General features: G+C 31.5%; 2 protein-coding genes and 1 long non-coding RNA gene across 5 annotated transcripts; 1 reads left to right on the forward strand and 2 right to left on the reverse strand.

The window, feature by feature from the left end:
* Positions 1 to 1,251: 1,251 nt before the first annotated feature.
* LOC8284129 lies at positions 1,252 to 2,243 on the reverse strand. The gene is made up of 2 exons (XM_002520489.4): positions 1,816 to 2,243; positions 1,252 to 1,587 (listed from the first exon to the last, which is right to left on the reverse strand). The coding sequence occupies exons 1-2, from the start codon at positions 2,143 to 2,145 to the stop codon at positions 1,411 to 1,413; spliced, it is 507 nt and encodes a 168-aa protein (XP_002520535.1). The 5' UTR covers positions 2,146 to 2,243; the 3' UTR covers positions 1,252 to 1,410.
* A 7,309-nt stretch (positions 2,244 to 9,552) lies between these two features.
* On the forward strand, positions 9,553 to 15,163 carry LOC8284128 (transcription factor BOA). Of its 3 annotated transcripts, XR_001535315.3 has the most exons (3): positions 9,553 to 10,555; positions 14,471 to 14,837; positions 14,937 to 15,163. XR_001535315.3 is itself a non-coding variant. In XM_002520488.4 (2 exons), the coding sequence occupies exon 1, from the start codon at positions 9,566 to 9,568 to the stop codon at positions 10,514 to 10,516; it is 951 nt and encodes a 316-aa protein (XP_002520534.1). In that variant the 5' UTR covers positions 9,553 to 9,565; the 3' UTR covers positions 10,517 to 10,555; positions 12,134 to 12,594. The 3 variants fall into 3 exon arrangements, 2 of the variants coding, with proteins under 2 accessions (XP_002520534.1, XP_048235314.1); XM_002520488.4 differs by lacking the exons at positions 14,471 to 14,837; positions 14,937 to 15,163 and adding an exon at positions 12,134 to 12,594; XM_048379357.1 differs by lacking the exons at positions 14,471 to 14,837; positions 14,937 to 15,163 and adding an exon at positions 11,962 to 12,127.
* On the reverse strand, positions 14,697 to 15,286 carry LOC112535071. Its single transcript, XR_003079273.2, has 2 exons — positions 15,156 to 15,286; positions 14,697 to 14,948 (listed from the first exon to the last, which is right to left on the reverse strand). It is a non-coding gene; the product is annotated as an uncharacterized LOC112535071 (long non-coding RNA).
* Positions 15,287 to 15,465: the final 179 nt, after the last annotated feature.

A 15,465-nucleotide genomic window follows, 5' to 3' on the forward strand; every position in this document is an offset into this window, starting at 1 on the left:
TTTATACATTCTAATAAAAATAAGACTTACGTCAACTATACTTTTTCTAATGAATAATTAAAAACTAAAAGTATTTTTATTTGTTGATAAATTTTCATTTAAATAGATCAATTTTTATATTCAAAAATTAATACGCCAACAAAATAAAATTGAAAATATTATAATTAGTAAAAGTATTTTCATCGATTTAAATATTTTCTCATTCGTGCTTGATACACAAATCTTCTTTCGTACTTTTATATATATTATAATAAATATAGTTAATAATAAACCTCGGCTGATTAGTATTCTAAAAAAAAAAGAAAAAATAACCTCAACTATGTTTATATTCTTTCTATTATTGCTCTTATTAGTTTATACAAATTATTCACATTACAGTTGGGTGTTAAAATACAGATTTCGAAATGTTTTGATTTAATATATTAATTTTTTAATTTTTTATAAATTATTTTCTTTAATCTGTTTTCCATCTCATTTTTTCTGCAAAAGCAATTTTCAAAACTCAAAAAATCATTTAAAATAAAAATCAAGAATGGAAACACACTTTCTCAACCTTAATGCCAAACACTGAGGCTACATCTCTTGGAGGTCTGAGAGCACGGAGTTGTCTTCTACAATCTTCAATCTTTGTCTTACGAAGCCCTTCTCCCCATAGTTAAAGCTCGTTACCACAGATCATATTTGGTCCAAAGATCATATACAAAACCGCTTACAATTAGGTTCAGGAAGCCAAGAATTCTCAAACCTAAACCTCCTTTGGACATGAAATACTGGCTGAACAAAGTGCAGCAACAGGAACGCAGAATGATCAGAAAAAAGTTGCATCTAAATTAAGGACTTCACCGTCTTCAAATCGAGCAACCCAACAATCCATTTGACCCCCTCCCTCTTTCCCGTATGGACTCGTAGACCAGTGAGTCTCCAAGCTTCCGCACCCTCCACAAACACCATGGGAACAATATGATCTTTTGAAAAACTAAGTAAATACCATAAGAAGCATCTTTCCACGGAGTGAAATATGCTGACTACAATGTTGGATAGGGCCAAGACCCTGAGTGAAACATACTGACTACAATGCTGGATGATAATTTCCTAAGGAAGAAGCAATACCTTGGATTTTCTTTTTCGTGCCATTTCAAACATCAACCCAAGGCACAAGAGTTGGTCTAGATTTCAAGTATCAATTTGCTTTCTTAATTTCAATTATGACAGAAATCTTAAATTTTAACTAAACCTATTGAATTCCATCCATTTAATGAAAGGCTCAACTGATCCCAATTGAGGCAATTTTGCATTTCTTCTTTTGATTTCTCAATATTAAACCATGATTTATGAACAAAAAACTACACTGCTCACTAGAATCAATTGAAAACAAACAACCAAGAAAGAGAGCATTTTGCATTATGCTAATTATGAATCATCATTATCATCTTCTTCTTTAATTTTCTGTCCAAATCCTCTTGGTCCAGTTCTTGCTCTTACCTTTCCCTTCTTCCCACCCTTCTTCTTCTTCTTAGCTGCTTCTTCCTTCTCAAACTTCTCTTTCTCCCTCTTCCCTAAGAAATCAGTCACTCCTAAATATATTACCTGCAAACCCACATTTCCAAGATTCCAATTATAGTAAATTTACTGAGAAAAGAAAAGAAAAAAAAAAAAAACCTACATTAACAGTAACTGAGCATAAGAGAAAGCGTACTAAATGTTATCAACAGCCCAGCTTCCAAGCTTTCAATTTTGTTCAGTAAGCTAACTAAAGACCCAGAAACATAACAATCTTGGAAACATAGAATTAGGAGAAATGAAGTTAGAATTTACCCCAACAGTGAGAATGGCCAAAACAACAAAGGCAATGAAGAGAAGAAGAGATATAATATTGGCTGTTGGATCATCACTAGTTGCCGCAATTTTCTGGGCACTCTCAAGTGCTGCTGTATCTGAAGGCAAGGCTTCTTCAGGGGCAGCATAAAGTCTCCAAATTTGAGTTCTTCTTTGGAAAAGAATAGTGGCTCTTTTGGTGGTGAAGGGTGTGGATAAGGAGAGAGATGGAGCTGCTAAGTTATGGCTGGCAAGAGAAGAGTGAGGGAGTCTGGGTTTAGTGATGGAAAGGAGAGGGTGTGGATGCAGAGATATCCATGTCATAGCCATGGCTCACCTGCTTATTGTTATACTGTTTACAATTTTGGGATTGGGATTATGACATGTATAAAATTATGGAGCAAAATGTTTCCATTCTGTGCCTGTCTGCATAGGATTTTAAGAGGGTTCCTCACAACTGGGTGCAGAGGGACTGGGCTTTTGGGCTTTTGGATTTTTCTGGGAAAGCAGATGTATATTTGTAGGAAAGAAAAGCTTTCTGTCTACAGAAAGAAAATTCTTGCATTCAAGATGTATCTTTCATACATTATCTTGGATTAATACACCACTGATATATAAATTTATATTAAAATAATTAAGTATGTATTTACATTAAAATAATTAAGTATGTATTAAGTATTTAAAAATAAAATGTAAAATATTAGTGTATATATATATGTAATTTATATATTTTCTATGTTATATACATTTGAAGTATGCAGAATTAAAAAAAAAAAATTCTGATAATTAGAATTGAAAATTCATTAAAACGCCTCGTGCTTAAGGGTGCAAACAAGCCGAGCCGAGCCGAGCTTTTCAATATTCAGGTTCAGCTCACATAAAACAAACTAAGCTTGAGCTTGTTTCGAACTCGATCATCTTTTTTTATTATTTTATTTTAGAATTCGAGCTCGAATTTAATCAGCTCGTAATTAGCTTGATATCTTATAAAACAAACTAAACTCGAACTTCACTTATAAATTAGCTCAGTTTTTTATATAAACAAGCTCAGTTTGAACTCAGCTTGTATATAAGCTTGAATTCAATGCTCGAAATAAAGCTCGTTAAGTAAGTTCGAACTTACCAAATATGTTATAAATTTTATAATTTTAAATAAATTTTACATAAAGTAAAATATATATTTAAATTCTAAAACTTAAATAGTTAGTCTAAATTTTTGATATAAAAATAAATTCAACTTGTGAGCTCATAAACAAGCTAGCTCGCGAGCTTAAACAAGTCGAACACTATTAAGATCGAGCACTACTATACTCGAGCTCAGCTCATTTCTTTTTTTAACGAACAAACTCAAACAAACTTTTATCCAGCCGAGTTTCGAGTAGCTTGCAAGTAGTTCGGCTCATTTGCAGCCCCACGGCTGTGTTTAAAAAGTGCACAGATGATCCCTTGCCTTAATGGTAAAAACTGAAAACCTGGGTTTAAAATGTTGCAGGTTCATTCAAATTACTCAAGTTTTTCTACTTTCTTTTTATTTTGCTAATACTATATTTCTATGAATTTCATTGCTAAAAGAGGGGATATTGTTAAAATAAAAATAAAATAAAAGACTAATAGAAAAAGAAACTTATCAATTGAATTAAGAATAACCCATTTAAGTGTATCAAAAGGAATTAGGCAGTCATCTCCAGATATCTTATATTAGATGAAGAATTAGGTATCTGTCATTATTAGCAATTAAATTTTAATTGTGGATTAGTGAGTTTGGTTAGAGTTAATTAAGAATTCAATTAGGCACATCATTAACAAATTAATTAATTTATGGATCTGTTATCTTGTGAGTGCTTATCTAGCATCTGGGAAACAAATTACAAGTCATGCTAAGTTGATAATACAATCGAACATCTTCATCTTCCTCTCTCAATTGAGAAATACTGTATTGGATACATCAATCATTTATTTGTCACTCTAAAGAAAAATCGGATTAAATACTATTTAACTCTTAAAATTTGGTCTAATACACAATCCGTTTCTGTAATTTTTTTCATTATATTAAAATTACTTTGAGTTTATGACACTGTCTTTAAATTATATATGTAGCATCAGGTGCAATAGAGAATGACCTATAAATTTTATATCTTTAAATTTATTATCAAATATTAAATTTGTTCAAATTTAATTTCTTTTATACAATTAGAATAAAATCTTATTTTAGTATAAGCTAGTCTCAATATCTAATAAAATTAATTAACTAATACTCTTTATTTGCTTTAATTTTTTTATTCTTGGTATAATTTAATCCAAATAAACATTTTAAAACCGTTTATGTTTACATCAATCTTATTAAATTGCAATATAATTTAATTTAAATTACTAGTATAAAATAGATATTTCTAATTTAAAAAAATATCATTTCCCCTATTGTTTTTATTTTAGGGTAGAAGTAAACTATAATAAAGCAAAAAAGATTAAACAGCTATGTCTTAATCTAACAAAATAATCTGAATACCAATTCGCTTCATGAAAAAAGATATTCAAGTTGATAAGTCTATTATTAAGTAAATAGATCATATAATTTTATAGCTTAAAGATGGATCTTTGTAGCAACAATTGAAATGAAAATGAGTATAATTTTCACTTTCAATTGGAATGAATGTGAGATACAAATTTTAAAAATAGATATGAATTTGACACAATAATAAAATGAAGTTTGTTATTTTTGTATGCAGTTGCAGATAATATTATATTAAATAATGCTTAAAATAAAGGCAGAAAAAAATAAGAAGAAGAAAATAGTAAAAGCATAATGATTAATTTTTTTTAAATAATTGAATAATAGATAAATAATAGTATATGAAAATTAATAAAATCAATAAAAGTTTATTAATGTCTTTAAAAAAATTTCTCAATAAAGTCTATGAAAATCATTCATAAATACATAAACTCTGTAAAATGCATTAAAAGTTCATACTCTCTTTAAAAATTATTCACTTAAAATAAATTTATAAAAATCTTAATTTAATATATTCTCCTTAATTTCTTGGGGTGAAATGGTGAGCATTCATATTCTTGAGACTTCATGTAGTAGCTGAACTTCATCTTTAAATTGGAGAAAAATAAAAATGGAAGAAAAATAAAGAAGAAAAATAAGAAATTATTATAATTTTCCTCTCTTTGGGAATGAGATGAAAACAACAAAAGAAAAAAAAAATTTAAATTTTATCTCTTTTATTTCTTTTCAAACGAAAAGAGAAAATATGTAATAATAACTATTTTATTTGTAATATTATTTGGTTATTTTATATAAAAGAAGATTTATTTTTTTAGTATACATATATCTAAAGTTAATTTAAAGTGTATTGTGCATGATATTTACAGATGGTAAAATACTATTTTAAGAATTTTAATGCAGCTGCATATCCAATATTTAAACTCGAAACTTTAGTTGAGCTAAAAAAAACCGTTACCATCTCATTTATACGTTATTAGATAGCTCTTATCTTCTCTATTTCATCATTTCGCCCAAAAAAAAGGTCAAAAGAAAAATCTTTTACACATGTTTCAACTAGAGAAATGGCATGGATTTCAGATTCTCTATTAACTTGAACAATATTAATTACATTTTCTTGTAGGTGTTAGAAAATTTTACTTTTCCTTATTTATTTATTTTATAAAAATATCTACATTCCAATCCTATTCCATTCTTTCTTTTTATTCTTCTTCTATTGAAACATAAAAAAAGAATAAAACTAATAAAAGAAAATAAAATTCATTTTTCCTCTTTATTCTTTTTCCTTCATGTAAAACTTTCCAAATATAAATTAATTTTTTGGATGAAATAGTTATTTGAGAAAATTAAAAACAATTATAGAGAGATACAATAAGTGAAAGGAAATTAATAAAAGAATTAAAAAAAATAAAAGGCATACATGATTGGAGTCATCTATGCACATTAGTCCTTTAGAAGTTAGAACCTTACTTTATTATGAGTCAAGAAGAAAGAAGACTGAAATTATATAATACGACCTGAAGATTTCCGCTTCTTTTTTTAACAATTAAATTGATATATCATTTATATTATTTCTAAAGAGGGCAAAAGCGGCCAAAGTTATTCAATCTGCAAGACAAAAATAAAAGAAATTTCAAAAAAAAAAAGCAACGGATCTCTTATTCTAAGTACAATTGCTTAAATATACACAAAATATAGGGTATTAAAATTTAGCAAAAATTCTATTGTTTTCTAATTTGTACACAATTAGTAGCTCCCATATCCTTAGCCAATTCCATAGCTCTGAGGAGGAATAATTCTTCAGCTTGTAATGCAGAAGAGGCTTGGGTGACTCTGGCTTCATCGTCAATGGGGAGATCCAATCCAGTTTCTGCATACTATAATAATGTCTGCCTTGAGTTGTACACGGTTCCATGAAGCGTTAGAATTGAACTCCACTCGCATGTTATCTAGTGGTGTCCGTCTAGCTTTTGATATGGCATAATAGAAACCTTGAACTCTGTCCTCTTTTAAGCCTTAAAGAATTTCTCTCCATAAGCTAAGGTCAGCAAAAAGTAGTATGGGGTTAGAAGTTTTATTTTCAAATATGAAAGCAGGATGAAGATTATAATCGATAATAATTTAAAATTTTTATCATTAAAACTATCAAAGTCAAATTAAATTTTTACTTTATATTTAAAAAATAAAAAGTCGGTTGAAATCTTTACATTAGAAATACATCGAACAATTACGAGGCAAAAATACTAGAATTCTAAAATTAATATATTTCTAATTACGTTTTCCAATTTTCATTGTAACTTCACTCGTTGAGACTATATCTACATTTCTAAAGTCGAAAAGATCATATACTAGATAGCAATATTTAGGTTCAAAATAGATTTATGAAAACCAAGAATGTAAAAGAAACCATTTTCTAAAATGAGAGCTTACATAGATAAGGACCAAAAATGGCAATGATAATTATAATAGGCATTAGTAGTTTGCCAACGTAGTTCATGACTTGAGCACATCGCCATAAAACCTAATCCTTACAATGAACAAACAATTAGAAAAGATTCGGATTTTTTTTTACTTTTATTTGGCTTTGACAAAGACATGAAACCAAAACAATGTTTATGCAGTTTTGTAAATTGGTGCAGTCTGGCTGCAATTTGGATAAGGCATCATTCTTATTTTATAAACAGAACGTGGGGTCCATATCTTTTGCAAACCTCGGCAAATTCTGTCTAACCATTACTTTCCACGTGGAAACTGTCTTTTTTCCATTTTTTTTTTCTATTTGCTTTATTAGCGACGGTGGAAATAGATTTTTACTTTATTTATTAATGTATGGTTCTCTTTTATGTTTCTTTTTTCTTCTTTTTTTCTATTTTAATTTATTTATTTTTGTTATATTTAAATCTATAACATTTATTGTTATTTTTATTTTGTATTATTTTTTAATCTTATTTTTAGTAGAGATTTATGAGTATTCTTTATAAAAATTTAAAAACCATTTCCATTATATGTGTAAGGTTCGGTTTTCTTTTTATGGAAATAATAGAAATATTTTTTGATAATTTTTATATACGGAACAATCTTCAATTATTATTAATAAGTTTTCTATCAATATAAGTTCTTTTATCAATACGGTTGAAAAACATTGAGAATAGTTTTTTTTAAATAGGATTTTACGATATATATTTCTTAAATGTAATCATTATTTTCATTCTTATTTTAAGATGTTTTATTGATGGAGGATTTATATTTTCTTTTGAAAAAGCTAATGTATTAATTATATATACAATTAATACTATAGATATTATTAATATGCTATTTTATCGTATTAAAAACTATTATATAATTAAAAAATTAATTTATTAGTTAATATAATATCAAAAATATAATTAAATAAAATTATTGGTTAATTAAAAAATAAATTATTAATTATATAATAAACATGAAAATTATATATCAACATAATATTTATATAACAAATATAAGTATACATTTCAAGCATAAAGTGTATATTGGTTATTAATCATGTATAATTTATAAGATATTTTTAAAGATTGGAAACCATTATAATTATTAACATAATATCTAAGATATAATTAAGATGCTATTTTTTTTTCAGGTCAGAATTTTTTATTTTAATTAATATCGTAACTTAATAATTAATAAGTCAATATAAATATGTGTAAAGTTATAAATAAATTTAAATTTTATATGTCAAAAATAAGTATATATATCAAAAAAATATTTTCTTTTTAATTTTTACAAAAATCAAACTCCCAATTATACAAATACTATAAATTTAAAAATTCTACAAGTTCTTCTTCACAATTTTCAGCTGTTGCAATGTGGGAGACCTCTCCATCATGGATGCAATAGAAAAGAATGCTAATTGTTCGCTTGCCAATCTTATTCAGTTGCCCTTCTTCGATGGCTACCATTCAGGTCGACCACGTAATAACAATTCAGCACCAATCAAAAAGTAGTTCAATGGGTATTATTTTATAATTGCATCTCTTTTTTTAATTAGTTTTGTGGATTTAATTTTTAAGAGTTTTAATTGATATATATATAAAGGAGAAACAGTTTTGAGCCATTTCAGGTTTTAGCCTGAATTTCAAATTTGATCAGTTTCAAACCAGTTTTGATTGGTCTAGTTTTAGTTTCGAACCGGCTCATGGCTGCTCCAAGTAATGTATATTATTTTAAATTTTTTTTAATTAGTCTAACTGTATGTCTCAACCTATATATTAAATCAATAGACGATTGTCATATAATTTTAAATAATTAAATATAAAATTATAAAATATTTATTTATAAATGTCATCTTGTGATATATACAATTGGTATTTAAATAAAAATTGATATTTAAAAAAAAAATATTTTATACATAAATTGTTACATCGTTTATCTATTTATATTTGCTAACTGTGATTAATATAGTGAATTTGTAAATATAAAAATCAGAATTCAAAGCATTTAATATTATAAATTAAAAATTAAAGACTTCAATCACATAAACCCTAAAATTCATGGACGTTGAAGGTGATTTAGCCCCAACACAGGTGATTCAAGCGTCTAATAGTACCCGCGGCATTCTCCGAATGTCTCCCATTAGCAATTTGTACTGAACAAATCTCATAATGTAAACTGTAGAAAGAACCATAGCGTATGATGCTGTGCCGTCTCAAATAGTCCAAGTTTTTTATTCTCCCATTCCAGCTGTCTACCAATACTCTCTTTCCCTATTGGTCCAATCCCAATAACCCTTAAAATAAAACAAAATATAAATAAAAATAAAGGGCAAAGTCGGCAATGCGAACCATAAAATTACCAAAATAGCCACTAAAAGTGCACACACTTTACCTACTTGGCAACGGCCAAGTAATCACACACTTCACTAGTATGCTTACATGTCAAGCACTCATTGGGTGAAACCTCTGGGTGTTAGCAACGTGTCGCTAAATTAAGGCGAGTGCAAGATCTGGATTAAGCTCGCGAGTAAGATAGAGATGTTAAAAGGATAGATATTTAGCGGATCAAAAATATCTGGCTAAGTCGTCCACGTTGGCACTTGAACGGAACCGATCTGGAATCAGATATTGCACTTTTTTTCTCTTTTTTTTTTTTTTTCCTGTTTTCTATTCTCTATTTTCCCTTCTGCCAAACAGGCCTTACACAAATATCTCCATCTTTCTCTCTGACTCCGATCCAAGAAAAGATTTTAGAAATTTGAGAAACTGTAAAATCATGGGAGAGGAAGTGAAGATGAGTGAATACGAAAGTAACGGCGTTATTAACAATAACGGTGACGATGAAGAAAGGGTTAGAGATTGGGAATTTGGCTTACCTACAGCCGATGACCTAACACCGTTATCTCAACCGTTAATTCCACCGGAGCTCGCTTCAGCTTTCAGTATCTCGCCGGAACCTCACCGTAGTATTATCGACGTCAACCGTGAATCTCAAAACACTCTCTTGAGTCTCCGTTCCGCCACTGGCGCGTTTTCATCAAACAAGTTCAAATCTTACAATAACAACGATGATCCGACGGCGGAGACGGCGGTGGAGGAGATTAATAATAATACTAACAATAATAATGATACGGATCAGGAGAAGTTACGGAGAATTGATTCAGGAGAAGAAGCGGATTCGGCTCTGAGAACGGAGAATTTGACCGGCGAAGATCCGGCGACGGCGAGGACGTTGAAACGACCGCGTTTAGTATGGACCCCACAGTTACATAAGAGATTTGTTGATGTGGTGGCTTATTTAGGGATTAAAAACGCAGTGCCTAAAACGATAATGCAACTAATGAATGTTGAAGGATTAACTCGCGAAAATGTCGCGAGTCATTTGCAAAAATATCGTCTTTATTTAAAGAGAATGCAGGGTCTGTCCAGTGAAGGTCCTTCTGCTTCTGATAATCAGTTGTTTGCTTCCACACCCGTTCCACAGAGTCTGCAGGATAATGGCAACAGCAACGGTAACGCTGGAGAAGGGAATGGGCACCTGGGGATGGCTGTTTCCGTTCCTGTTCCGTATCATCCGGGAGTGGGACCCATGATGACAATGCCTATGTATGGAATGCAACTGGGAAATAATAACAATAATCACAATCATAACCACAATCATCATCATCATCATCCCTATAATATGATACAGCACAGAGATTGGAGTGGAAATAATTATCACATGTGATATTATAAAGACTTGTTTTTGACACCAAGAGAGAAAGAGGTTAGTTTTCTTTCTTTCTTTCTTTGTTCTTCCTTTTCTGTTCCTCTCTGTTTGTTGATTGGTTTAGTTGTTCTTGTTGGTTTTGATACTTAAATGGAACTGTTATTAGAAATTTGGTACCCTTTTGAGGAATGTCTAATTTTAGTTGTTATTTAATAACTAGGAGTTCTATGGTTATGGTTATGGTAGAGCTAAGACTGCAAATTAATGATCTTTCCTACGTGTAGAATTTGATGAGCCTGAAAAGTTAAATATCTGTGTGAGTACACAATGGAGGCAGTGCCAATGTTTCTAAAGATGCTGCACATATTTATTAGTCGGAAGCCTGAATTAAATTAACTACTGGGAATAGATTTTTGTAAAATTGTCTGCATGTATATACGGGAAAACGTCTAAACGGTCATGGTGGATCTTCACCTGGAAAACAAACCTTTTGCTCTCATTCAATGCTAAATTTTGTCTGTTAAAACTTAGTGGCCTATTCTTTGTTATTTGTTTTTCTTTTGCCCCCTATTTAGTTTATCTTGTGACGAAGCACAAAAATGATGGAAAACTAGTACGAAAAACTACATAAATTTTATAATATTCTGAAATTCAAAAGATCTAGGACTTTCCTTTCAAAAAAGAAAAGATCTAGGACTTGAAACTAAATCCTGGCCGATAGACTTGAGCGGCGAGTGAAGGGAACCTCCAAAACCTCTAAATATGCAGTCCAACCAGCAGAACTAAGGCTGTTTTGAAATGTTAGTAGGCATTCTGCCCAATGTCACAACTACACTCTTCATGAAGTTAAAAAATTTGGTTGTTGTCACTGGGTTGCAAGAGGAGTTGCATAGCAATAGTCAATACGCGTGGTGGTAGGTTACGGGCTTCCTTTCTTTTATTTATTTTTTAAAAAAGAAAACTTTTTATAATGTTTGTTTACTGGTTACATGGTCATTATTTTTATGTTTTAGCATTTCTAAATAGTGAAACTGCTTCATTTCACTGGGAAAAGAACAAACTTCTAACCAGATGAAAGTGTCTGGATGCTCGTTATGTTGCGGCCCAGTCCTAAAATATGTTCGTGGATGATTGGAGCATGCACGCTGCTGCATCTGTCATCTTTCAACTTCTAGTTCCAAGTTAGTAGTTGGTCTCGATGTCATTTTTAACAGTGGATTGTCTTATGATCATTTATGTGCAGAACATCTTTTGTTAACGCTTCAATTTTAATTTTATTTTGGACAATATTATTGTGTTGGTTTGGATAAAAGAAAAGTCAAGTACTACATGGCAGTTCTCTCAAGATCTTAGGTGTACTAATCTTACTCTAATTTTTGTACTTTCCCTATTGATTGAGAAAAAGATACCATGGTCCTATCTTCCTGATGGGTGGTATTTCTGTTGAACTGATTTCACTTCAGTCTGCCCTTCGACTGGAGTAATATCAAATGACAGGTTTGAGTTTTCCCAACAAGGTTCATATGCAGGTTCCAAGGTTCTACAGTTGCCTGTTAATTGTCTGCTTATATGCTTTGGGATTTCTAGTCAACTGGCTGCTCAAGAATTACAGTTTATAATATTTGTTTTCTGTAGATTCTGAAGTTTGAGCAAACCTCATTTACATTTGACCTTCGGATGGCTGAAAACTTGTGCACTTGGCAAAAATGGGAGGGGTTTTCAGGAAGAAATATATGGAGGCAATCCAGACTCAATTCCAATGTTAATGAGGTTCTGCATGAGTCATATACTTGCAGTCCTTCTCTTAGTATATATATTAGGGAGAAATAGAAAAGAATATCATGTGCTCAGGCACTTTTGCACTTAAGGATCTGTGTTGTTTTTCTTGACATTCTTGTTATCTAAGAGAAGCAATAGGATTTGGCCATGTCAATTATAGTTACTCCAGATAATGACAAAGTCATATCTTACATTCTTAACCTGTTCTTTAATTGGTAACTGTTATATATCTTGTATAACTGGATACCTTCTGTTTCAGAAATATCAATAAAATAAAATAAAAGAAAGCTAAGCAAAATTCTGCTGTAGTATTATCATGCTACATTTTGAATGACATTGTCATTCATCCTATTCTCTTTTGAAGTCGTGTTAATTTAGCATCTTATTTAGTTACATACTTCTGTTCATACCAAAGGTTTCTCAGAAGCATTTCATGTACTAAGGAGTTTAGTGTTAGATCATGAAGTATATTTTCTCTGTCTTTGTTTCATTCTTGTCACATGTATAGGTGCTACATTTGAATTATTTTATTTGCATGGATGCGAGAAGCATAACTGCTTTGCTCTAGTCTTGGAGGCTTGACTATGGGAAGTTTATTTGTACCATCTAATAACTGCGAGTTCTCAGTGCAGTCATCGGATGATTGTTCCTTACTGTATCCTTACTGTAGGATGATAATAGTATCTAACTTTTTATAGATACGGGATTCATTGAATGTTGGATTTGGAGTAACTGGATGAAGGGAAGTTATTTATCCTTTAGGTATGGGCATTTAAGGCGAAGATTTCTCATGGTATTGGGTATAGTGCAGACTAACTAAATGTTGCTTAGGCAATCTTTACAAGTTGTCCCTGGCAAGTTGTTGATATTCTTTCAGGGTTGGCTTTATCATACAGGACTTTCATAGCATCAGCTTAGGAGATGGTGCTGCTATTACTCTATTTGTGATATCCATTAGTTTTATTTATGTCAGATGATCTAATGCTTTGTAATCTTCAATGCTACATGTTATTGATTCTTGCTTCTGATTTTGCTCATTAACCAGTCATTTCTCTACTTCACTGTTAACTCATTTTCTGTTATTCCTAGTTTAGATGCTACTGCAGCAATTACAAGCATTTCTTATACCTCATCTAGGCATCTGCAGCATCATATGTAATTCCCTGTTAATTCTCATCTCCTCTAATTTGAAAAACTTTGTTTGGAGTTCAATTATTGCACTAGAAACTAATCCAGGTAATACAATTTGATTCTTCTATGGTCATCCTGCCCTACTCTGCAAGTTTAAATTATTCCAATTGAGTGGGGATCACTCTAGCTGGAACTACGTTCCCTTGTCGCAGTATGGCTGGTGGTCTATTATTCTGATTTTTTTTTTTTTTTGGCCAGTAATATGGTTAGTACATGTTAGCCAAGGAAGGGGATTGTATGGACACCACATACAGGACCGGTCCGCAAGGGACTGTAGTGTGACCAACTCTGAATCCTACATCTACCTAACACTTTTGAAGGTCGTAAACTTTAGATCATCCGGGCTCACCCATAGCCATTTTCCGGGAGTGTTAATATTTATCCCATAAACTTTTAGGCTGTTTCTTTTAGGTTATAGAAAAGGTGGGTGGGACTGAGGGTAGAATCTGTAGATTGAAAATGGTACAATTAAAAGATATTATAGTCCTCAACTCACCAAAAGTTGGTAGGGAGAATCTTGCAAAGGATTCCATGAGGATAAAGAAGTCTGTGTGGACGAATTACAGAAGAGAAACTTTAACAATGGAGCACTTTATGCCATTGTAGTGAATGGAATGACGTATAGCAATTTGTTCTTTCTTTTTTTCCCTGTGTGCGGGCGGACACTTGTATATGTGTATATGGTATATGCTTGCACAAAAATCACTTTTCTCGTTCTTTCTTTTTTTTTTTTTTTTTTTTGTTGCCCTCACAAGTTCCAAACAAATTGTCATCTTTACTTTCAAAAGCTGAAAGAGATGGAGCAAGGTTTGTGGGGAAGGTGGCCAAATAATTACTTGTTGCAACTGGTTTTTGGCCATATCTTCTCACTTTCTTGTCCAATTACTTGATGAAGGAAGCATTTATGACAATGTTTTGATAGATCTCCCCTCTTGAACATAAAATCCTAATTTGGATTCCAGAGGCCCTGCCACTGAGATATGTATAAATTTTTTATGACAGGGAAGGTAAAGTGTCTCAGCGGTAGCTGTAAATTGAAGACCTTCTAGCATCTCTTAAGAACATTGAGTTGACTGGCCTCCCAACAAACAGCTGGTTATCTGCTGAGGAAATGCTTTGCTGTGATGCCTTCATTAATTCATGATAGGCCAAAATCTTCCCGGAACAATTTGCAGTAATCTATGTTCAAGGAAACTAGAGTTAAAAAGAACGAGGGAAGTTGTATCAATTCAAGGAACAAAGATTTCTTGACATGCTCAACAAAGATGTAAATGGATTAAGTTACAAACTTCAAAATGCAATTGGCTTGTCGTAGCCTTTTGAAATGCTCATTTGAAAGTCTGAACCTTCCTCACTCGGTAACAGTAAAGTATACTTCCCACTTTCTTGCTTAAATCATTTGCACATTCTCCATTATCTCCTGCTAGAAAAGTGTCTTAAGTTCCAATTCCTTCTTTTCTCTTTCCAGCATTTTCCTGACCTGCTGCAGATAAAAGAAACAGTGAGATACTGCCATCAGCAATTGCCATGGAAACTTATCTGCAGTATTAAGACCCTTCTAAGAATGTTGATATTGGATTTATGCATCGGAATTCATTATCAATAACCATCCTGCTGTTTTTCTCCCTATAGGATTCAACTTTTAGAATTTATGATGCAAAGTGGAGCCAAATTGACCTAAAATCACCTGATGTAACAGTTCCAAAAGGGAATCAGTAGAATGCAGGAGGCCTGAAGACCACCAGGTCCACCACAAGCAGCCCGAAGTTTTTCACTTCTGAGAAAATGAACAGACAGAAGCCTTCTTCAGAAACCACATTTATCATGCAGCCTCTATCCAACTCGTAAGATGGACCTCCGTCTATATAGCTTTATGGACCTGGAGATCCATCCAGTACCGTTTAATTGATAAAAAAATTTATGCTCGTGTCTGACACGTGCGTCAGATGCTTACATGCGCGTCAAACGCTAAAGTATTTTTTTTTTAAATAATTTAT

This window comes from Ricinus communis, chromosome 1 (assembly GCF_019578655.1).
Source record: "Ricinus communis isolate WT05 ecotype wild-type chromosome 1, ASM1957865v1, whole genome shotgun sequence".
In the NCBI taxonomy this organism is placed as follows: domain Eukaryota; kingdom Viridiplantae; phylum Streptophyta; class Magnoliopsida; order Malpighiales; family Euphorbiaceae; genus Ricinus; species Ricinus communis.

Bases quoted from the DNA above. Each gene is read 5' to 3' on its own strand.
- LOC8284129 (XM_002520489.4), bottom strand. From the start codon at position 2,145: ATGGCTATGACATGGATATCTCTGCATCCACACCCTCTCCTTTCCATC. The intron at 1,588-1,815 runs GTAAATTCTAAC...GTGGGTTTGCAG, and splicing joins TGGCCATTCTCACTGTTGGG to GTAATATATTTAGGAGTGAC.
- LOC8284128 (XM_002520488.4), top strand. From the start codon at position 9,566: ATGGGAGAGGAAGTGAAGATGAGTGAATACGAAAGTAACGGCGTTATT.